General features: G+C 42.6%; 1 protein-coding gene across 1 annotated transcript; it reads left to right on the forward strand.

The window, feature by feature from the left end:
* The first annotated feature begins 8,545 nt into the window (after positions 1-8,545).
* LOC140478478 (extracellular calcium-sensing receptor-like) lies at positions 8,546-14,189 on the forward strand. Its single transcript, XM_072571737.1, has 5 exons — positions 8,546-8,830; positions 9,691-10,524; positions 11,235-11,462; positions 13,084-13,207; positions 13,297-14,189. Exons 1-5 carry the CDS (start codon positions 8,573-8,575, stop codon positions 14,187-14,189), a joined length of 2,337 nt encoding a protein of 778 aa, XP_072427838.1. The 5' UTR covers positions 8,546-8,572.
* The last annotated feature ends 11,518 nt before the right edge of the window (positions 14,190-25,707 follow it).

The raw sequence follows: 25,707 nt of genomic DNA on the forward strand, positions 1-25,707 counted from the left end.
AAATTGAAGAGATGATTACACCTAAATGTCAAAGAAATAATGACAAAAATAGATTTCAAAATACAGAGTGGAGGTGTGGTTCTGCCCCTTTGTTATTTAGGGAAACAATAAAGCTTCATTTAGAGACATGGTAAAGTTGTGAAATGATTGAACTTCGCCCTTAGCGGTATTGAACGATGCTGTGGCTTTCACAGATGTATTTTATCCTGATTTGTTTTAAGAAATGTTTTGTTGCAAGGGTGATGAACTGGCTAGTGGAAGTAAACTTCTTGAGAGGCTTTTTTAAAGTTGGAACAATTGAAACAGCCTAGATGGATGTGGACTGCTCTCACAGGCCAGGATTCCGAGTTTTTTTAGGTTTCCAGACATCTCGTGGAAGTGCTGGTGCTGAAATGGGATGGACAAGGTCAGAATTCATGCGACACCAGTTTGTCGTCCAACAGGTTTATTTGAAATCGCAAGCTTTTGGAGCAGTGCTTCTTTCGCAGATGAAATGACTATGTGGCAAAAGTAATTTCAACTGAAGAAGGAATAATGCTCCGAAAGCTTGTGGTTTCAAATAAACCTGTGGCACAATAATCTGCTTTCATGTGCCTTCTGACATTTTTTTTAGTTTTAAGATTTTGCTGTTGAAGTGTCACCAAATTGGGAAGCTACTGTAAATATTTATTGTTTGCTGCTCTCTCTGGAGTTTTTGCTTGCACACACACACACACACTTCTGCTACTGGGTTACATGTGATAAAATTCTGATTTCTGAATTTGCCTTTTTATCAAGGGATGTGGTTATGGGATGTGACTATATAGAAAGAGTTAATTCATAATAGTTACTGTATCTATTATCCCGGTAAGTTTTCCAATACAGTTAAATTATTATGTTCTTCTTTCTTTTGTTATGTTTTAACTATAGTGTTTGATACATTGTGTTATACTTAACAACGAGTCTATTACATTTGCCTGGAAAATAAGAAAACAATGAGGATTTTGGCTATCTTCTTGAAATATTGTGAGGGATCTGGTCTTGTCGGTAAGAACCTAGGGTGGGGGGGGGGGGCGGTGGGGGTGCCTGGCTGGGAGCAAAATCTCTCATTTCATGTTGGGTTTACGATTATTGTATTCAAAGTCAATGAGTGGCATCTGTTACTGTCTTTTGGGTGCTGCATTTGGTTCGTTGAAACAGGGTGTGCTTTGTGTAGTGATGGCTCTAAGTGGTTCATGGAGATGAAAGAAGTCACGTCATGAGTTTTACAGAAAATGAGTAAGGCAAAGATGTTTGAATTGGCAGACAACCTGGAGTTGGGTTGGCCCTGCCAACGAGGAAAAGGGAGATAGTTGAGAGAATTATGCAGCATTTATAATTACCAGGAATGCCTTTGGAATCTTTGGAAATGGCTAATATTCAATTGAAAATGAAGCAGCTTGAGCATGAAAAAGAAATAAACCCGTTTTAATTGCACATACAAGCATTGGAGAAGAAAAGGAGAAACGAAAGTGAGAAAAATAGAGAAAAAAGGGAGAAGGAGAAGGTTTCTGAACTTCAGAGGCTGGAACTGAGAACTCAATGTCAACTCAAAGGGGCAGAGACAAAAAGAGAAGCTTGTCTTAGTAAGGAGGATAGTGATGATGAGCAAACCCATTGTAGCTGAAGACCCGGTGGATATCTGATTAAATCTGTGCAAGCATTGCTCAAGTTCGACGAGAAGGGTGTAGAAGACTTTTTCATTTCATTTGAGAAAGTAGCTGAACAAATGAAATGGCTGTTGACCATGTGGGTATTGTTAATCCAAACAAAGATGGTAGGTTGAGCTAGTGACCTACTTGCATCACTATTAGCGGAGTTATCTAGAGAAGAATGAAGGATGCCATCTTAAGTGCATATGGGCTACTGCTAGAAGCCTGTAGACAATGTTTCAAATATCTAAGGAGGGGATCTGATCAAAAGTACATTGAGTCTGAAAATAGATCAAATGCATGATGTTCCTTGAGAGATTGTTATTTTGAAAGAATTCAAAAATTCACGTCCTGATGTAATGAAAGCTCACGTGGAAGAGCAGAAAGTTAAAAGTTCAAGATTAGCAGCCGAAATTGCAGATGATTATGAGCTAACTTAAAAGTCAAAGTTTGGCTTATGACATCAATTTCAGTCCATGAGGGGTAGAAATTGTGGAAAAGGGAAATCCTGAGGTGGTGGGAGAAAAATAAATCTCATTGAAGAGGATAGAAAGGAAATCTATGAGGCAGAAAGAGAAAAGAAGAAAGTTCAGGTGTTTTCACTGCAATAAAGTTGACCACGTGACGTTGCAATGTTGGTGGTTTTCAAGAAACTGAGATGATGGATGTGGAAAAACACTATAAGCCGATGAGCTTTGTTGAAGTAGTAAAGGAAATCACAATGGAAACTAAAATTATGCATCAGAATGTATAACTTAGCCAGGGGTTGGTGAGAAGAAAATCCCAAAGAAATGATCTCTTTAAATAATTTACCTGCAAAATTAAGGTTTAGACATATATGTGAGGAGGAGTAGGTGAAAAAAATTAACATTTTTAGAGCTACAGGAGCAAGTTAACCTTTGATAGTGAGAGATGTGGAGATATGTAATTCAGAAGGATTATTGTCAAAATAAAAGTGGTAATATGTGGAATTCATGGTGAAACATGGAGTACTCCATTATATAAAATGAGGTTGCAGTGTGAAGAAGTGATGGCAGGAGTATGAGAGACACTCTAGGCTCCACGACTACCCTTTGTTGTTGAAAATGATATAGCTGGATCACATGTGAAAACGATATTTACTGTGATTGCAAAGCCAGTGGAACATCAGGCAACTAAGACATGACAGGATTATATTCTGTGATTTATCCTGACTGTATGATAACAAGTTCACAAAGCCATAGATTGAACCAGGAGGACAAATGAAAGAAGAAAGATAAGGAAATTGAATTTCCTAAGAGATGATGTTTGATGAAATTGTTGATAACAAGAAAAAGTGGCGAAGGGCAAGTATGTATTTTTAGTTCAGAGAATTTAACTGAATTCTAAGAGAAAGATAAAAAACTAAAGCTGCTGTATAAAGAAGCTATGACTCAGTTCTAGGACCACCTCATCAATGCTGAAGCTTCCGGAAATTCAAACTCTCTCTGAAGTTGCCACCACCAGTTCATGCTAGGCCCACTCATGGACTGCCTACTTGCTGCTGCTGATGCCATTACCAGGACAGAGCTCTTCCACAGAGTTATGATTTAGGGGTGCTGGTGTTGGACTTGGGTGTACAAAGTTAAAAATCACACAAACCTGCACCCCAATGTGCCAACATTTTCATACACCATTTTGAACAAGACTTCTTCTCTACGCAGGACCTCCAACCAACACTATACACCAGCTATATTGACGACATTTTCTTCCTCTAGACCCATGGTGAGGAGTCACTGAAACAACTACATAGTGATAACAACGAGCTTCATCCCACCATCAAACTCACCATGAACTACTCTCTAGTATTTGTCTCATTCTTGGACACATGCATCTCCATCAAAGATGGGTACCTCAGCACCTCATTCTACTGCAAACCCACGGATAACCTCATGATGCTACACTTCTCCAACTTCTGCAATAAACATATCAAAACAGCCATCCCCTATAGACAAGCCCTATCAATGCACAGGATGTGTTCAGAAGAGGAGGAAAATGACGGGTGCTTGGAAGTGCTCAAGGATGCCCTCATAAGAATGGGTTTGATGCTCAACTCATCGACCACCAGTTCTGATGTGCCACAGCAAGAAACTGTAATGACCTCCTCAGGAGAAAGACAAGACTTGCAACCGACAGGATACACTTCAGTCCAGTACTTCCCAGGAGCCAAAAACTACACCATGTTTTTCACAGCCTGCAACACATTATCAATGACGATGATCACCTCGTCAATACCTTCCCCAGACCTCCACTTTTTGCATTTAAATAACTACCAAACCTGTTCACAGCAAACTGCCCAGCTGTCAGGCCAACACCATGCAACCTTGTCACAGCAAATGCTGCAAAACATGCTTGAGTATCGACATGGATACCACCATTACATGTGGGGGTACCATCCTCCATGTACATGACATATACTCATGTGACTCAGCCAACTTTATCTATCTCAAAGACTGCAGGCAAGGATGCCCTGAGGCATGGTACATTGATGAGACCGAAGAGATGCAACGGCAATGGATGAATGAATGCTGCACAACAATCAATAGACAGGAGTATTTCCTCCCAGTTGAAGAACTCTTTAGTGGTCTGGGACATTCGAACTCGGACCTTTGGGTGACCATCCTCCAAGGTAGACTTCAGGACAAGCAGCAATGCACAGTGGTCAAGCAGAGGCTGAATGCCAAGTTCAGTACCCATGGGGATGGCCTCAAACGAACCCTTAGGTTAAAGTCACACTACAGGTGACCCCACTGCGTACTCTCTCTCTCTCTCTCACACACACACATATACAGTCCTACATACCCATACACTCACACAGATCCTCTCTCAAACACAAGATCTCTCTCATACACTCATACAGACATGCCCACACGCACCCACACATGCACCAGTTCACAAACTTATAGCACTTTCCACTCACACTCACACACATATACGTATACATATTCTCTCATAGACACTCATACCTTGCCCCTGCACACACACACACACACACACACTCACACACACACACACACACACATAAGTTTTTGGGGTGAATGTATACTTACAGAATTACGTTTTATTTTGCTCAAAATTTGCAGGAATCCATGTAAGATTCTATAAATCTCTCTTTTTTTAGAAATTGGATCAGTCTGAACATATGGACACAGACAGCCTCATACAGGGCACCACACACCTTCAATGCATTATCTGGTCCGACATGGCACCTGTTGTTAAAGTTCACTTGAAATTGTAACTTAAAAAAAAAGATTCTGGTATTTGCATATGAAAGAACTGAAACCAACATGGTCATTCTAAAAGATGAGAGATTTAACAAACAATCCAGGTCTTTTTCAATATATAATTTCAGTTGCATCACATTGTAAACCTTTGTTATAAATTTTGCGTTTTACGATTTTATACTCCACAACCACCTGCTGAAGGAACAGTGCTTCAAAAGCTAGTGCTTCCAAATAAACCTATTGAACTATAACCTGGTGTCTTGGATTTTTAACATTCTTCAAGAGGTGTGTGAAAATATACAAAATTCTTAGGGAACGTGACAGGCTAAATGCAGATAAGTCATTTACCTTTGTGCAAAATATAATAGCACAGAGCTTAATCTCAGGATAGGTAGTCACCCATTTAAAACAGAGATTTGGAGGAGGAGAGTTGAAGATAGATTGGACAGACGAGATTGCTATCCTTAGAACAGAAGGGATTAAGAGTGAAAAAGATTGAGTGACGAGAGGGTAGATAGGGTAGACAGGAAAATACCTTTTCTCCTTGATGGTGGAATCAGTGATGAAGGGCATAGATTTATGGTAAGGGACAGAAGGTAAAGAGGAGATGTGATTTTAAAATCGTCTTTATAAACACGGTTGTGGGAGTTTGGAGCTCACTCTCTGTAAGGGAAGCACAAACCCTCAGAACATTTGTGTGCACTTTCCGTACCAAGATACAGGCAAGTGTTGGTTAATGAGATTACGATAGCTAGATTCTTGGTTTTGACTAGCACTGACATAATGAGCTAATGGGCCTATTCTGTTCTGTAGAGCTTTTTAGCTCTATGTATTTCTTCACTCGGAGGGCAATAAATCTATGGAATTCTTCAACGTAGAGGAGTGTTCACGGTGACCGTGAAGTATGCTCGAGTATATTAGATAGACAGATTTTGACTTAATTAGGGAATCAAGGTTTTTGGCGAAAATGAAATGAAATTGGCGTTGAAGGTTATCAATCAGTCATGATCAGACTCTATGGGCTGAACGTCCTGCTTTTGTCATAGTCTTTGTGACGATTATTAGCAGGATTAAGCCTTTTTTACATTCCTGTTATCTGATTGGAAAATGTTAGCTCACTCGGGGTTTTAAATCCAATTATTATTTCCGTAGACTCTGTCTGCAGAAATAGTGAACATTGGCCGCATCAATGAAAGTGTCCCGCAAACAAGTTGATTGTGCGGTGTTTCGGAGATGTAATCCATTTCATCAGTTCTCACGTGATTCGTTGCTGTGCGGCGCTGTGGGATGTCCTCGAGCCATGATGATTTCGGTAAAACTGCGCGTTCTTTCTTGTACCGTTTAATGTAGTGACAGGTTCCTTGCAAGGTAGTGATGGTTTTGTTTCTGATATTCCAGTTGCTGGCTGTTGTACCTACACGAGAATCATGTGGAATGGTTTGCAAGCCTCGAACGAAAAATGACTTGCCGAATTTGACTGAAGATGGCGATATTATCCTGGGCGGGATATTTTCATTAAATTTTGACGTGATTTATGATGTTTCTTCATTTGCCGTTACTCCATCAGACTTGTATTGCCAAAGGTAGGTAACACAATCATAGAATTATAGAATCCCTATGCGCAGAAGTCATTCGACCTCTCTGAAGAGCTCCCACCCAGAGCCAGACCCCCACTTCTTCTCCGTAACGCCGCATTTAACATGGCTATCCCACCTAGCCTGCACATCCTGAGATAGTACGGGGTAAGCTAGCATGGCCAATACACCTAACGTGCACATCTTTGAACAGCAGCAACCAGACAAAAAATCCCGATTTCACATAACCACTGTACCGAATAATTTTTTGGATTTAGTGGGGAATCACCAACTGCAGCATTTAAGCAGTTTTGTCTTTAACCTTAATTATGTTCTGATATTTTGAATGCGATAACTACTTCGGCAGAATAATGATTATTCTTAGCTATCTACATTACTCCACAAAGTCGAATTTCACGTAAGTACAAAATTAGATCTCATGAAGAGTCACATAAGATTCAATCGTTTGGGACTCTACTTCTCTGCAGCAGATGCTGCTGAGTTTCTCTGGCATTCCCTGTGTTTGTGTTTGTTTAATAAGACCGTGGTTACTTGTAGCAACGTGGAATTTTTGACGAATTTTTTTTTTGTTGTACTGTAAAAAATGACAATGTGCGCGACAGAAACATCTAATAGAATCTCAAACAGTATATGCAATGCATCGCAAGTACACTGAATATAAACGACGTGGGTATTAATTAGAAGTACTCTGTGTACCAAGGGTGATGTTGTCGGAATTCGTTAAGCAATCTTCCACGTTTATTTGCAAACAAAATCTGAACAATGTTCGGCAAAGATGTAATGATTTGGACCGAACCCAAAATACAATTTCTAAAGATGTAGGTGGCGGAAACTTGGAGGTAGAGATTTTAAATGTTGAACGGACTGCAATAAATTGCGAGAGATCAATACATTTGCAAAACAGGCAAGTTAGCGCAATGAAGTTGAATATTGAAATATATATAATAGTACATTTAGCTAAGAATAATAGGGAGATCACTTATTACTTTGGATGCTTAGGCAGAGTAGAAAAATATAAGAGATGCTGCTCAGATGGTTAATCTGAAAGGGATAGGCCGGCTGGTTTTCTTTTCTCTTGACGTTGTGGATGACCTAACAGAGGTCTGTAATGTTATGAAAGACTGAAGAAAAATGTTACAAAGAATATCTCCTTGTATGGGGAAGAACATCACGAGAGGCCATCAAGTCAATACCATTACCGATATTGACAGGCATTCTTTAGTCAGGAACAAAGCATTGGTATACGCTGTTAATCGTGCTTAAAGCAACTGTTTTAGCTTGCTATTTTGGTACGGGCTTGAAAGTTTCTCTGCATGCGCTCAGCAATATTCGACGGAATGGCGAGGGCCCATAGCAGGATGTGGATATCGCAGCGCTGCGTTCCCTTTGAGGTCATTGGATGGAGACCTGGGCGGCATAGTGCCTTAGTGGTTAGCACTGCTGCCCCACAGCATCAGCGCCCCACGGTCGATTTCAGCCTCGGGTGACTATCGGTGCTGAGTTTGCGCATTCTCCCTGTGCCTGCGTGAGTTTCTTCTGTGTGGTCCGGTTTCCTCCCACATTCCAAAGACCTGTAGTTCAGGTGAATTGGCCATGCTAAGTTGCCCATAGTGTTAGTTGCATTAGCCAGAGGAAAATGGGTCCCAGGGTGTCGACCCTACATAGCGCACAATGCCGGGCTAAAGAGAGGTGTGGAACAGCAGAGGCTTTGCCGATCGGTTGCTGTGGGAGCTGACATGAGGTTAGGAATGCCAGGGCTGATTGGATAGTCCCACTGGCGGCCATGTTTTCAAACAAATGGAATCCCGACGTGAATTATGGGATATGGCGGGGCTAATGGTCCAATACTGCTCAAGAATGTGACCCATCCGTATAGTGATCATGTGTTCCGAAGACGGCCATTCTGGAAAACCGCAAGTTCCAGCGTGAATCGGTGGCTATAACCTGCTGTTGTGTGATTTTTAACTTTGTCGACCCCAGTCCAACACAGGCACCTCCAAGTCATCATTTCCAATCACGTCTACCCCACAGGTTTGATATCGCAACCTTTCGCCTGATACAGACAATGATATTTGCTATTGAAGAAATAAACCAGAGCAAAACTCTACTTCCGAATATCACCCTGGGATATGAGATCTACGATGACTGCTCGATCTCCACAATAGCGGCCAAAGCAGCTCTGGCTTTGGTGAATGGAAAACAAGAATTAATTGAGTACCCTGAATGTAAAGGTTCCTCAAATGTAGCAGCAATTATTGGCTGTGATATATCCACGTCCTCCATGACAGTCGCAAGAACGGTTGGAACGTTCGGAATTCCAATGGTAAGATGTCAAATATTTGATTGCATTTTTACAATGCCGTTAGAATCATAGATTCTCTACAGTGCAGTTCGAGGACTATTTCGCTCATAAAATGGGCACTGACCCTCCGAACAGTATTCCACCCTCTCCCAGCATTTATCATGCCTACTACACAGCCCGCACACACCTCGACATTTGGGAAATTTAGCATGGCCAATGCACCCAACTTGCACATTTTTAGATTGTGGAAGAAATCGCAGCGCCTGGAGTAAAGCCAGGTAGACACGGGGAGACGTGTACACTCCACACGTAGAGTCACCCAATGCTGAAATCGAAACCGGATCCCGAGCGTTGTGAGGCATCACTGCTAACAATTGAGCCACCGTGCTGCCAACAGTTTTATCGTGGTTGGTTTTTAATTTTATTTCAAATGTTATTGAATTTAAATTTTGCAACGTGCCATGGTGGGCTTTAAAGCCAAATTTCCACAACTTTGTCGTTTGGATTACTCATCCAATCATATGACCCCGAGATTCTTACGTCGTCCCTTTGCTCATAAGTGCACACAACGCGTAGCGACACTGCAATCATTAAGGTTACTTCAGCCCCAGACAATGTTCAAGATTCCAGCAGAATAATCGATTAGTTCCTTCTCATACAATCTCATGTGCTAATTATTGCAAACTTCAGCCTCTCATGTGTCCTTTTTTCTCTATAAATGATATATTTTGTTCGATTATTTCCAACGGTAAGCGTTCATATGTAATGTAGCACTTAATAAAATTCATAAACAAACAAAATGCATTCACACTGACAACATTCGATGTAACGTTTTTAAAATGATTCTATAATGATGAATATATATTCACATTTTTCTGCAGGTTAGTCATTTTTCCACTTGCCCCTGCCTAAGCGATAAGCAAGAATACCCGACTTTCTTCAGAACTATACCAAGCGATAAAGATCAGTCCAAACTTCTCGCTGAATTCGTGAAAACATTTGGCTGGAATTGGATTGGGACAATCAGAAGCAACACAGATTATGGGAATTTTGCGATGAGAACATTTATCGAAGAGGCCCAAAAAGTTGGGGTTTGCATGGCCTATTCTGAATCGTTTTACCGAACCGATCCCGCCGAGAAAATCAGCAAAGTAGTGCAGGTGATGAAAGAGGCAACCACAAAGGTTGTGATTGGATTTGTGCATAGCGGAGATATGAGAGTGTTAATTAAGGAGATTTTGCGCCAAAATGTAACGGGGTTACAGTGGATTGGAAGTGAAGGTTGGCTTACAGAAGATATATTGCCACCTGAAGACAAAGCAAGGTTTCTCATTGGGGCCATTGGTCTAACAACTCCTTGGACAGAAATAGCCGGCCTCAGAGATTATCTTCTAAAAATTCATCCTTCTAAGTTTCCCGACGACACTTTTGTGAAGACCTTTTGGGAAACCCTATTCTCGTGCTCTTTAACGACGGGCCACACAACAAAGACTGGAAATTCCACATTTCAAGTCCAGCCATGCACAGGGAATGAACATTTAGATGGATTAGAAAATGGCTACCTTCCAGCGATAATGGACGGAAGTTCCTACCGTGTGTACAAAGCGGTCTATGCTGTCGCTCATGCACTTGACGATATGCTATCTTGTGAAGAAGGCAATGGCCCGTTTATGAATAATACTTGTGCTCACATTTCAAGCTTTGAACCCTGGCAGGTAGGAAAATGTTTAATTTTGTTCCTTTCGGCTTTCTTTTTAAAATCCTGTTTGGAATAATTGAATATTGCCGTCGGAGAATGACAATAGGTCAAGAATATATCAAAAGGAAAACTGAATATCAGAAATATTGGAAATTCAGTCGCATAGAAAGGTGGATATCAAACCTTATATACGGTATTGTAAAGATATCTAAGGCCTGAAGACCTTCAGCGGCAACCTATGAACAATAAAGTACTTGCGAGGTTTTTCCACTGTTGTGATGTAGAAAATAGGAAAGCTAAATTATCGGCAAGGACTCACAACTAATAACAATGTGGTAAGTATTCAATGTTTGTTGTCAGATAGGCAGTGGCGAGCTTCATCTTTTCACTGCATTAAAAGGCCTTATATCTCGTGGAATATTTAATTTTTAAAAATGTGACTCCGCCAATTCATCACTCACTGGGAGCTACTCTGCACCATCAGTCAAATCTCTGCTATATTCTCAATCAGAGCCATTGTGCTAATATTGACATTTCAATCTGAAACTCAAGGTCAGAAACTTGCAAAAATGTTCGATGGATCTTAAAATTTTATTTGTTTCTCGCCGGGTACTAATTTGAGATAACATTTGTTTCTAAATAATCGGTGTTCATTTTTAGAAATATATTTTAATACATGTATCCAAATGACAGCCAAAGATTTATATACCTTGTATTGTTCTGTAGCTGCTGCATTACCTAGACTTGGTAAATTTCACTGCCAACACTGAGGAAATCATGTATTTTGACGAAAATGGTGATCCAGTCCCAGCGTATGACTTCATAAATTTACAAATGAATTTGAAAGGTTCGCTTGAAATTGTGAAAATTGGATATTATGATGGTTCAGCGCCGGAGGGACATAAACTTGTCCTGAATATCGGAGATATCACCTGGAGCTCCGCTGAAAAGCAGGTATTTTCTTTATCTGTGGCACTGAGAAACACGGTTTAAATAATGACATTTAGTTGCAAAAAGAAATTGAAAAAAAAGAGCGACTGTTTTGATGGACCAATAGACTCTGCCTGTCACTGGTCAGGCTGTTATTTATTGTCCTTCCTTACAGCCCTGGCAATTATTCCCTTTTTGTACGAACAACTGAATAGTTTTCCAGAGCACTTGTTCCCATTTTCACTTCTTCCCTTAATCTTTCAATGCCAAAAAAATTGGAATGTAATGCTGTGGCTGTAAGGAACATGTTTAAGCCACTTTTGGAATGTTGTGTGCAATTCTGGTCTCCCTGATCCAGAAAGGATCTTGTAAAACTCGAAAGGGTTTTGAAAAGGTCTACACGGATGTTGCCGCGGCTGGAGGGTTTAATCTATAGGGAGAAACTGAATAGGCTGAGGTTGTTTTCTCCGGAACATTGGAGGCTCAGGTGTGAACTTGTCGAGATTTTTAAAATCATGGAGGGCATGGATGGAGTAAATAGACAAATGCTTTCCTCCAAGATTGGGGAGTCTAAAAGAAGAGGCCACTGATTTAAGATGAGAAAGGAAAGATTTAAAAGGGACCTCGGGGCAACTTTTTCACACAGATGGTGGTGCATGTATGGAATAAGCTGCCAGAAGAAGTGGTGGAGGCTGGTACAACTGCAACATTTAGAAGGCATCTATATGGGTATATGAATAGGAAAGGTTTAGAGGGATATGGGCGAAATGCTGGTAAGTGGCAGTAGATACATTTAGGATGGACGATTTGGACCGCGGGGTCTGTTTCATTGCTGTGCATCTCTATGACTCTGTGAATTGTCCTGTTTGATGGGCAGGACACAGTTAGCTAATTTTGCACAAATGTCGTACTTGTATCGGGCAGTCTGGAGTTTCTGTTGCATCCACTGTGCTCAGCTATTTCTCGATATAATGTGTGATGGATAGCTGAGTTGCCGATGTCTGACATCTGTGATGGCCCGGACCTAAAGTCAGGGAAGGGGCTGTTGGTGTTATTTTACTAGTTAGCTTTCCTAAGTTGAAGATGTTGAGCACAGAAATGATGTGTCCCAAGATCATTGAGGTGGTTTCCTTCATGGACACTCTATCTCCTTTCATCTGATACTTGACCACCACTAGACACGACTGGATGTGGCAAAGAGGAAATTAGGGGCACACAGTTTCAGATAGCCATTCATAGGACCTTAGCCTTGGATGAAAAATATAATATCGAGAGAACTGTCATGATCTGCAATGCACTGCCTGAAGAGGTGGAAGCAAAACGTTCTACAGTCAACATTCAAAACAGTATTGGTATAATATTTGAAAGAAAAAACTTACAGCTCACAAGTTTGCATCCGAGGAGCAGGAGAATCGACGTCTCAGGCAGAAAGGCTTATGCCTGAAACGTCGATTTTCCTGCTCCTCGGATGCTGCCTGACCTGCTGTGCCTTTCCAGCACCACACTCTCGATTCTGATCGCCACCATCTGCATTCCTCACTTTCTCCGACACCTCTACCAATGACAATATAACAACATCTCCATGCATATTACGCTATTAATCTGTTTTTTTTGGATAACGCAAGTATCCTTCACTTTTTTTTAGATTCCACGTGCCCTTTGCTCAGAACCTTGTCCTCCTGGAACAAGAAAGGTCAGCAGGCAAGGTCAACCAATATGTTGTTTTGACTGCGCAGAGTGCGCCGATGGTGAGATCAGCAACATCACAGGTATGTACAAACATCGGGCCGACTACCGCGTAATCTTGTGGCCATAATCAATCTCAATTTTTAAAAAAATGTTGCTTTCATTCTTGCAGATTCCACCAATTGCATGAAGTGCCCTTTGGAATACTGGTCGAATCAACATAAAGATCGATGTGTTGCCAAAAAGATTGAATTTCTTTCCTTCCAAGAGGTTCTGGGCTATGTCTTAGTGGCACTTGCATTGGTAGGCGTGTGCCTCGCACTGGGTACAGCTGCTGTATTCTTCCAGTATCGGGAAACTCCTATCGTTCGAGCGAACAACTCGGAGCTGAGTTTCCTCCTTCTCTTTGCCCTAACGCTTTGCTTCCTGTGCTCACTTACCTTCATTGGGAAACCGACCGGATGGTCCTGCATGTTGCGGCGGACTGCATTTGGAATTGTATTTGTTCTCTGTATTTCCTGTATTTTGGGGAAAACTGTTCTTGTTGTTGTCGCTTTTAAAGCAACTCTTCCCAACAACAACTTGATGAAATGGTTTGGACCCATGCAGCAACGGTTAGGCGTGTTCGTTCTTACATTTCTTCAAGGTTTAATTTGCACAATCTGGCTCATTATATCACCTCCTTATCCAAAGAAAAACGTGACCTATTATAGAGATATCATTATTTTGGAATGTGACGTGGGCTCTTTAAAAGCCTTTTATTTTGTATCTGGCTATATTGGTCTTCTCTGCACTGTGTGCTTCCTGTTAGCTTTTCTTGCCCGGAAACTTCCAGATAATTTCAACGACGCTAAGTATATAACTTTCAGTATGCTGATCTTCTGTGCTGTTTGGATCACTTTTATTCCGTCTTATGACAGCTCTCCTGGAAAGTACACGGTGGCTGTCGAAGTGTTTGCCATTTGGGCGTCAAGCTTTGGTTTACTTGTCTGCATTTTCGCTCCGAAATGTTATATTATCTTACTGAAACCGGAGAATAACACAAAGAAAAACATGATGGCCTAAGTATCTTCTATGCTTCCTCAATTTCTGTGAGCAAAATGTTCCGTCTGGAGATTTTGTCCACATAAATAATACTTGCTGTTTATTAAAATTGCATTCATTTTCAATGCATTTATGTTTTTGCTATAATGATTAATAAACGAATTTAGTTCGATTTTGTTTCATGTTTCTTTTTATATGTGAGGACTATTTTGTATTTTGCACATTTCCGCCAACGTTTTATAATGGTCTGGGTAGGAATTCCATGCATAAGCTGCACTTTTATTGAGTTGGCCTTTCTGTTCGTTCGTAATGCTTTTCACTGTTTTGTCGCATGCACTCAAAAAAACACAGTGAAAAGTGTATAAGATGCCACGGACTGCGCCATCTTAGGGAGGGCATAGTTAGGTATAGGTCAAAATACATAGGGAAAACAATAGAAAAATAAAGAAATGTTATGCACCCCGCTCCCCCCCCCCCCGCCCCCATTATAGATCGCAGGAATAAGTTAGAAGGTAGAGAAATAAAAAAGTTCAGACAACAGTCCTCCCAACCCAGTCCACACTGGCAACTGGCTTCCAGACAGCAACGGGCCTTGACTCCAGACGGCGCCGGGCTTCACCTCGAGACTCCAGAAGCCGGCAGACTGATCTGGAATTACCTAGATCCCGGATGTCCATGCTGAGAGCCAGGCCGGTCTGAGAAGTCTACCACGTGCTGCCTAGAGATCGCCACGCCGGACCGGGGGAGCACCACGAGAGGAAGGGAGACGGCACGGCTTGCCCAGAGTGTGCCTGACCGAGAAGCTGCCAGTTATGTGCTGAGGGCGAGAGTTCAGTTTGTCGTGGAGAAGAAACATGAGAGAATAATAAAAATATACGAGAGTTTTAAAAAGGAAAAGATGGAGCAGAAAAGCCCTGGCTGCAGCATCTTACTCCACTACTAGCTCGAATTCCGCTCATTTTGCTCATCCGCTGGGATAATTTTAGACCATAAGAGTGGAAGTAAGGCCATTCGGCCCATTGAGTCCACTCCGCCATTCAATCTTAGGCACTTCAACGCTTCGAACCCGCACGCTCTCGTATCTCTTAAGTTCTTGCGAGATTAAGAATTTATCAATCTCTGCCTTCAAGAAATTTAACATCCCAGCCCCCACTACTTGGTGGCAATGAATTCCACAGGCCCACGACTCTCTGGCTGAAGAAATGTCTCCTTTTTAGATTGACTAATTCTAAGGCTGTGCCCATGGGTCCGAGTAGCCCCACCTAATGGAAACCAATTTACAGCTTCCACCCTTTCTAAGCCATCCATTAATTTGTAAGTTTCTTTTGGATCTCCTCTCAACCTTCTGAACTCTAATGAATACAATCCCAGGATCCTCAGTTGTTCATCGTATGTTAGGCCTACCATTCCAGGGATCATCTGTGTAAATCTCCACTGGACATGCTCCAGTGCCAGTTTGTCGTTCCTATGGGGCCCAAAACTAGACACAATATTCTAAATAGGGTCTAACCAGAGCTTTATGAAGTCTCAGTAGCACGTCACTGCTTTTACATTCCAACCGTCTTGAGATAAATTCCATTTGCTTTCTTAACCACGGACTAAACTTGCAAGTCAACATTTAGAGAATCCTGGACTAGCACTCCCAGATCCCTTTGTACTTTGGCTTTAGGAACTTTCTCACTGTTTAGAAAATATCTATCCCTGTATTCTTTTTCCTGAAGTGTAAGACCTCATATTTGCTCACATTGCATTTCATCAGCCATTTCTTGGACCACTGTCTTAAACTGTTCAAGTCTTTTTGCAGCCTCCTCACCTCTCAGAACTACCTGCCTGTCCGCCTAACTTCATATCATTGGTGAACTTCACCAGAATGCCCCCAGTCCCTTCATCCAGATCATTAATATATAAAGTGAACAGCTGTAACCCCAATACTGAACCCTGTGGGACACAACATTCTGACAAAGGAGTTTTTATCCCAACTCTCTGCGTTCTGTCAGGCAGCCAATCCTCAATCCATGCCAGTAGCTCACCTTGAATACCATGGACCCTCACCTTACTCAGCAGCCTCCCAAGAGGCACCTTATCAAAGGCCTTTTGGAAGTCTTGATAGATGACAGCCACTGGGTTTCCCTGGTTTAACCTATTTGTTACTTTTTCAAAGAATTCAAACAGGTTTGGCAGGCATGACCTCCCCTTACTAAATCAATGCTGGCTTGTTCTAATTTGACCCTGCACTTCCAAGAATTTAGAAATCTCATGGTTAACGATGGATTCTAAAGTTTTACCTACAACTGAGGTTAGGCTAATCGGCCTATAATTTTCCATCTTTTGTCTTGATCTTTTTTTGAACAAAGGGGTTACAACAGTGATTTTCTAATCATTTGGGACTTTCCCTGACTCCAGTGATTTTTGAAAGATTACATCAACGCCTCTGCTATTTCCTCAGCCACCTCCCTCAGAACTCTAGGATGTAGCCTATCGGGGCCAGGCGATTTATCACTTTTCAGACCTTTTAGCTTTTCTGGCACTTTCTTTTTTATAATGGCTACCATATTCAACTCTGCCCTTTGATACTCCTTAATTGTTGGGACATTACTCATGATTTCCATTGTGAAGACTGACACAAAGTACTTATTAAGTTCTTCAGCTGTTTCCTTATCTCCCATCACTAACCTTCCTGCATCAATTTGGAGCGGCCCAATTTCTATTTTTGCCTCTCACTTGTTTCTTATGTATTGAAAGAAACTTTTACTGTCATTTCTAATATTACTGGCTAGCTTACATTCATATTTGATCCTGTCCTTCCTTATTTCTCTCTTTGTTATCCTCTGTTTGTTTTTGTAGTCTTCCCAATCTTATTTCCTAGTGCTCTTGGCCACTTTATAGGCTCTCTCTTTTTCTATGATATATTTCCTGATTTCCTTTGGCAGCAATGACTGAGGTATCCCCTCCCACCACTGCCCCCCCCCCCACCTCAAATAATATTTCTTTTCTTTTGGATGAACCTCTGATCTGTCTCCTCAATTACACCCAGAAACTCCTGACAGTAACCTTTATTTAACTGTAACACCATTACAACTGATTTTGCCTTCTCTCTTTCAAACTGCAGACTGAACTCTACCATTTTTCTGATCGCTGCCTCCTAAGTGTTCCCTTACTTTAAGATCTTTTATAAAGTCTGGCTCATTACATAGCACTCAGTCCAGAATAGTCTGCTCCCTTGTGGGCTCCACCACAAGCTGTTCCAAAAAGCCATCCAATTTTCTTCTCAGTCTGCTCATTTCCGATTTATATTTGCAATAAATGGAGTCCATTCTACAATCAAACTAACAACTGCGGATGATAGTGATCTAAACACAAATCAAAAGTGCTGGAGAATTTCAGTAAGTTCTCAACTGGGAGAATACAGAGTTATCATTTCGAGTCTGGAGAGTCTTCTTCATTTTTTTTCTTCTCTTCACTTTCCCCCACACTACTGTGTAACTGCAGTAGTAGCTGAGGAAAAAAAGCCGTTATTTATGCCAAGGCTGTACTGGGGATGAGGAGAATTGATAGTGGAGATTCAACCGAGATGGAAAAGATTTGAAAGGATTTGGTGAACAATGAGACAATGGATAACAGGCCTGGAGACAAGGAAAGCTGAAATTGAGATAAGAAGAGATAAGTGAGAAAATGAGTGAGTTATTCGTAATGCAATCCATAAAGTTATAAGGTCTTAGAAATAGCTTCCCAGAAAGTTCTAGGATACACCTGATCCGATCCTAAGAATTTACCCACTTTTAAGCATTTCAAAGCATCTGATATGTCCTTCTCTGTAACACAGACACTTTTCAATATATCACAATCTGTTTCTCCAAGCTTCCATATCCTTCTCCGCTGTAAATAGTGGCATGAAATACTTGTTTACTATCTTGTCCATCTGCTGCGGTTCTTCACATAGACAGTCTTTTTCATCTTTAAGCAGTCCTCTTCTCTCCCTGCTAGCATGGTGCCACTATTTAAGAAAGGGGGTAAGGAAAAGCCAGGGAATTATAGACCAGTGAGCTTGACATTGGTGGTGGGCAAGTTGTTGGAGGAAATCCTGAGGAATAGGCTTTACATGTAAATGAAAAGGCAAGGACTGGTTTGGGATAGTCAGCATGGCTTTGTGCATGGGAAATCATGTCTCGCAAACTTGCTTGAGTTTTTTGAAGAAGTAACAAAGAGAGAAAAGTGTTACACATGATCTATGTGGACTTCTGTAAGGCTTTCCACAAGGTTCCTCATGGGAGATTGGTTAGCAAGGTTAGATTGCATCAAACACAGGGAGAACTAACCATTTAGATACAGAACTGGCTGAAAGGTAGAAGACAGAGGGTGGTGGTAGAGAATTGTTTTTCAGGATGGAGGCCTGTGACCAGTAGTGTGCAACTAGGATCAGTGCTGGATCCACTGCTTTTCATCATTTATATAAAGGGTTGAGATATGAACATAGGAGGTATAGTCAATAGGTTTGCAGATGACACCAAAATTGGAGGTGTAGTGGACAGCAAAGAATATTAACTCACATTACAATGGGATCTTGACCAGATGAGCAAATGGGCTGAGGAGGGGCAGGTGGCATTTCATTTTGATAAATGCAAGATGCTGCATTTTAGGAAAAAAAATAAATCAGAGCAGGATTTAGCCACTGAATGGTAAGGTCCTGAGGAGTGTTGCTGAGTAAAGACACCTTGGAGTGCAGGTTCCTTGAAAGTGGAGTCACAGATAGATAGGATACAGAAAAAGACATTTGGTATGCTTTCCTTTACTGGTCAGATCACTGAGTATAGGAGTTGGGAGGTCATATTGTGGCTGTGCAGGACATTGATTCAGCCACTTTTGGAATATTGCATGTAATTCTGGTCTCCCTCCTATAGGAAGGATGTTGTGAAACTTGAAAGTGTTCAGAAAAGATTTACAAGATTTACATGTTGGCAGGGTTGGAAGATTTGAGCTATAGGGAGAGGCTGAACAGGCTGGGGCTGTGTTGGAGGCTGCGGGGTAACCTTATACAGGTGTATAAAATAATGAGGGGCATGGATAGGATAAATAGGCAAGATCTTTTCCCTGAGGTGTGCGAGTCCAGAACTAGAGGGCATAGGTTTAAGGTGAGAGGGGAAAGATATAAAAGGGACATAAGGAGCAACTTTTTCACGCAGAGGGTGGCGCATGTATGCAGTGAGCTGCCAGAGGAAGTGGTGGAGGTCAGTACAATTGCAGTGTTTATTGGCATCTGAATGGGTATATGAATAGAAGGGTTTAGAGAGATATGGATCAAGTACTGGCAATTGGGACTAGATTAGGTCAGGATATCTGGTTAGTGTGGACGATTTGGACCAAAGCGTCTGTTTCCTTGCTGTACATGTCTATGACTCTATGACTCTAAGATTATATTACGCTCAATATATTTGTAGCACAGAGGAACCATCAATTATCCGAACAAGATGGGTGGGCACTATTTCATTTGGATAATTGATTATTTGGTTAATCGATTCAATACCTCTCCTCTGGGGCTCAGAGTTTTCTAAGGTTTCCTTTTCCCTCTCTCTGCCTGACTTGCTCCCTCTCTCTGTCTCAGGGTTTGTTTCTGAGCAGACACACACTTGTGTGTAAGAGACCTGCAGCATTGTTGAAGCCTACTCCTGCACACCCCCTTCCCCCATCAGTTCAAAGGGATTGACACAGCGAGCACTTTATAAGTCCGCTCCCCGTTCAGGACACTGGGCAGCAACATACTGCGCATGAGAGCCCAACTTCAGTCTGCCCCCCTGTCACACTGGCCAACCTCTGCCTTGCCTGTCTGGCCCCACCCAGCATGCGCCCCCATCTCTGCCACCCATGCACCCCTGCCCCCAATGTGACCACGCAACCCCATCCAATCCCGCACCCATTAGTCCGCCCTCACCCACCATCTGCACCTCTGTCCACGCTGTCTCCTCTTGTCCACCCCCAACCCCATCCAACCCTGCCCAGTCCACCCCTCAATCCACCCCCTGCCCCGTCCACTCCTGTACCCAGTAGCCCCCAAGCAAGGCCAACACCACTCCCGGGTCTGCCCCCAACCTGCCTCCCAACTGCCCCCAACCCGACCAACCTGCCCTGTCACTGCCACCCTACACCTACCCCCCCAGTCCACCCCCACATCCGTCCCCATCCACCCCTGCCCCTGTCTGTTCCCCCAACACCGTCCAACCCATCTCCCAAGTCTGCCCCCACCCACATTCAGACCCCCATCTGCACCACTGCCCTTCCCCCCATCCAACCCATCCACCCTGTCCCCCCCCCATGCCCCTCCAACCGCTGCCCCCCTCATGGCCGGGTCAGCCAGACTGGACACCAACAGTAAGAATGCTGCTGCCTTTGGTAGTGAGTCTCAAATAGTGCATGCGCATGCGTGTACATACACACACACACAGACACAGACACACAGACACAGACACACAGACACAGACACACAGACACACACACACACAGACACACACACACACACACAGCAACTTTTTCACAGGGTCCACCTTTGCCCTGTACAGGAGAATATTGGAGAGATTATCTGGGGAAGGGGGTTCAGGGTACACCTGTGTATAGAACTCCAGGGAAAGTGTGGGGAGAAAGAGAGAGAGAGAGAGAGAGAGCGTGGGCATGCAGACATTTGGACATGGTGCCTGGGCTCCCACTAATGTCCAGGACTGCTCTCAGCAACATTTCAGTAAGCCGAGTTCATTTTTAATTATTGCAAACAAATTAATTTGTAAACACCTCTTTGATGTAATGTTTCTATCAGTACCACAAGATCTCCTTCAGATAATCCAATATTCAGATAATTGATATTTGGATAATCGAGGTTCTTCTGTATACCTTGCTTTCTCCTTATTGCTATTTGCCAAAGCTGTCTCATGTCACCTTTTTGCCCTCTTGCTTTCCCTAGTCAATATTCTCCTTCTGCCCTTATTCTCTTTGAGCAATTCACTTGATTTCAGGTGTCTAGACCTGTCAAATGCCTCCTTTTTCTTGATCAGAACCTCTATTTCTGTCATCATTGAGCATTCCATACACCTACTAGCTTTTCCCTTTGCACTAATAGGAATACACTACGGTAGGGCTCTTGTTATCTCATTTTCGAATTTACAAAAGCAAATACAAGTTCAGCAGTTAATAGGAAGTCAAATAGAAGTTGGCCTTGATTTCAAAGGAAATGAAATATTTTGGGCCTGCACTTACAGACGTTAGAAAAAGTGAAGGTCACCTTAATAAAACATAGACTTCTAACAAGTGTCCCTGACCATCCGCTACTCCAGAGAAAGAAACCCAAGGTTTTTTCTAATCTTGGAGGTAGGTTTGCTTGCTGAGCTGGAAGGTTCATTTCCAGACGTTTTGTTACTCTAATAGTTAACATCTTCAGTGGGTCTCAGGAGAAGCAATGTTGGAAATTCCTATTTCATATTTATATGTTTGGGTTTCGTTGGGTTGGTGATGTCATTTCCCGTGCTGAAGTCACTTTCTGTTCCTTTTCTCATGGGGAGGTAAATAGACTCTAACTCAATGTGTTTGTTGATAGAGTTCCAAGTGGAATGTTATGCTTCTAGGAATTCTCGTGCGTGTCTTTGCTTGGTTTGTCCTACAATGGATATGTTGTCCCAATTGAAGTGGTATCCTTCCTCATCTGTATGTGAGGATACTAGTGAGAGACGGTCATGTCTCTTCATTCAGGAAACTAGGCAGCAACACACTACGCTCTCACTAGCATCCTCACATATGGATGCGGAAGGACACTACTTCAATTGGGACAACACATCCATCCTAGGACAAGCCAAACAAAGTCATGCATGAGAATTCCTAAAAGCATGGCCTTCTGAAGATATACAAAGCCAACACATTAGGATGTCACATTGTATCAGGCAATGGGACCCTGTGTAAGAACCTCTCTGGCTATGTTGAAGACATCTTGAAACCCATTGTTCAGGGAACCCCAAGCTTCTGTTGTGACACTACAGATTTCTTACCGAAACTCAGCACCCCCGGACCAGTTGAACTGGGGACATTCTTTGTCACAATGGACGTGTCAGCCCTCAACACCAGCATCCCCCATGATTACAATGTCAGGGCAACAGTCTCAGTCCTCAATACCAACAATGGCCAATCTCCGAGCACTATGCTACAACTCAACCGCTTCATCCTCGACCACAATGTTTTCATCTTTGACAACTAGTTTTTCATCCAGACACACAGAATGGCCATGGGACCAAATTTGCACCCCAATATGCCAACATCTTCATGCAAAAGCTTGAACAAGATTTCATTTCTGCACAGAACCTCCAACCAACACTATACATCAGGTACAGAGGAACCTCGATTATCCGAACAAGATGGGCAGGCACTATTTCATTCAGATAATCAATTATTCAGTTAATTGATTAAATGCCTTTCCTCTGGGGATTGGAGATTTTTAAGTCCGTTTCCTGTTCAGGAGATGAGGCAGCAGCACACATCGCAAGGCCCCTGCACAACTCCATCCAACACTGCCTCTCCGCACTGCCAACCCCGTCCAACACCACCCCCCCATCCAATACCGACCCCCATCCCCATCCAACACTGCCCCCTCCTGTCCAACAGTGCCTCCCTGCCCACCCCCTGACCCCATCCAACACCACCCCACCCCATCCAACACCACCCTCTGCCTGCCCCATCCAACACCACACCCCGCCTGCCCCGCCCCTGTCCAACACCACCCCCTGCCCATCCCTGCCCTCTGCCCACACCGTCTAACACCACTCCCTGACCCTGTCTAATATCGCCCCCTGCTGGCCTCTGTCCAACACCGCCTCCCCGCCTACCCCTCTCTGCCACCCCCCAACCCCTGGCCGCCCCCACCCTCTCTTGGGGGCAGCCGGACTGGACATCAACAACAAGATGGGTGTTGCTGCCTTTTGGGAGGTGAGTCTCCAAATAGCATGCACCCACACACAACTTTTTTGACAGATTCCATATTTGCCTTGTACAAAACAACATTGGACAGATTATCTGGGGAAGGGGGTTTAGGATGCACCCTTTTGTAGAACTCCAGGGAAATTGTGTGGAGAGAGAGAGGATGGAAGGTCAGTCATTTGGAGAAGGTATTTGTTTAGTCACTGTAAACAAAAGATGTGATCAGTGTTGGAAACACGCCTTTGATGTAATGTTTCTATCCAGACCTTGAGATCTCTTTTGGATAATCCGATATTTGGATAATTGATATTCAGATAATCGTGGTTCTTCTGTATATTGATGACATTTTTTTTCCCTCTAGACCCATGCTGATGAGTCACTGAAATAACTTAAGTGTGATATCATTGAGTTTCATTCCACAATCAGAGTTACCATGGACTACTCTTTAGTATCTGTCTCATTTTTGGACACATGCATCTCCATCAAGAACAGGCACGTCAGAACCTCACTGTACCGCAAACTCACAGATAACCTCATGGTGCTACACTTCTCTAGCTTCCACCGTAAACATTAAGCCAGCCATCATATGGACAAGCCCTCCACATTCACAGGATCTGTTCAGATGAGGAGGAACATGACGGACTCTTAAAAGTGCTCAGGGATGCCCCCGTAAAAACAGAGTACGAGTATCAGCTCATCGACTGCCAGTTCTGACATACCACAGTTAGACATCATAATGACCTCCTCAGGAGGCAGACACAGGCTGCAACAGACCGGGTACCCTTCGTTGTCCAGTACTTCTCAGGAGCTGAATGACTACACCATGTTCGTCACAGACTTCAACATGTTATCAATGGGGATGAGCACCTCGCCAAAGTTTTAATCTAAGTTTGTTAGATTCTTTTGGCTATAAATTCTGTGAGCATGATCTTATTCTCAACAACCATCTGATGAAGGAGCGCTGCTCCGAAAGCTAATGCTTCTAAATAAACCTATTGGACTGTAGCCTGGTGTTGTGTGATTGTTAACTGTGGGAAAATATATGGTAAAAGAAGCTAAGCCTGTGGTATTATTGAAAGTGTCAAAGGAAATCCCAAGAAAAGTCGAGGTACTGCAGGAGGGTGCACACCCTTGGCAGGGGCTGGGTATGGAGTTAGTGCCTGATCTTCACAAAGAATTTGCCTCTGTGGGTAAGGTTTACTCAGAAAGAACAGAGGGAGATGGGAATGAAGTTAAAACTTTCAGAGATATAGGATCTAATCAGTCTCTAATAGTAAAAGATGAACGTACTTGCACTCTTTCTGATCTTTTACCCGAGAGAGTGGTAATTTGTGGGAAAGATGGACAGAAATTTAGCATTCTCCTGTGTAAAATCAGGTTGGAGTGCCAACTCAAGACTGGGGGAGTAACAGTGGGAATGATTGACAGAGTGTCAGTTCCAGGAATACAGATTATTCCTGGGTACTATTTAGCAGGATTGAAGGTGTGAGTGGCACCCCTTGTCATGGAGAAGCCAAACGAAGACCAGGGAATGGAGGAGTGAAAGGAAAATTACCCTGAAATATTTCCAGATTGTGTGGTGACAAGATCCTACCATCATAAGTCACAGCACAAAACAAAATCTAAAGAGAAAGACAAAGGAGTCGAGGTTTAGTTAGCAGAAACACTGTTTGACATAATGGTGCAGTAAAAGCCTGAACAGGCAGAGGGTCAGACATAAGTGTTTAGTCCTGAAAGGCTAATGGATTTACAACAGAAAGACGAGATAATCAGGGATATATATGTTGATGCTTACTCAGAAAAGGAGTCAGAGAATAGTCCTGAGGGTTATTAACTTAAAAATAGAGTCCTGAGATGAAAATGGAGACCATGGCATGTTAGTGCAGAGGAGAAATGGACAGAAGTGCATCAGATTGTGTTCCCAGTAGCATAAAGATGGGAAGTGCTACATGCAGCACATGAACTACCAATAGGAGATCACCTAGGTGTAAGGAAGACTCAGGCTAAGATAAAATAAAATTCCATTGACTTGGAATGCACAAGCATGTGGTTGACTTTTGCTGTGCATGTCATATATGTCAAATGGTAGGTACGCCACAGATAGTAATAAAACAAGCACCTTGTTGCTAATTTTTGCATTCAAAGAACCTTTCACGTGGGTTATAATTGATTGTGCAGGTCCCCTCTCGAGAACTAAAAGTAGAAGCCAGTACTTGGTAACCATAATGGATGTGTCAACCAGATTTTTAGAGGCATGTCCTTTATGGAGTATTAAGTCAAAAAGGGTGGTAGATGAGTTATTAACTTTCTTCACATAGTATGGCCTTTACAGAGAGATTCAGTCTGATCAAAGATCTAATGTTATTGCTAGGCTGTTTAAGGAAGGCATGGATAGCTGAGGCACACAACACTTTAAATCAAGTGCGTATCATCCTGAATCCCTTTGGAAAGGTAGCATCAGATCCTGAAGACCATATTACCAGTGTACTGTCAGGATTACCGGAATGATTGAGCTAAAGGTATCCCATTTGTATTATTTTCCATTTGAGATGCCCCAAATGAATCTGCTCAGTTTAATCCCTTTGAGTTAATATTC

This window comes from Chiloscyllium punctatum, chromosome 6 (genome assembly GCF_047496795.1).
Source record: "Chiloscyllium punctatum isolate Juve2018m chromosome 6, sChiPun1.3, whole genome shotgun sequence".
Classification (NCBI taxonomy): domain Eukaryota; kingdom Metazoa; phylum Chordata; class Chondrichthyes; order Orectolobiformes; family Hemiscylliidae; genus Chiloscyllium; species Chiloscyllium punctatum.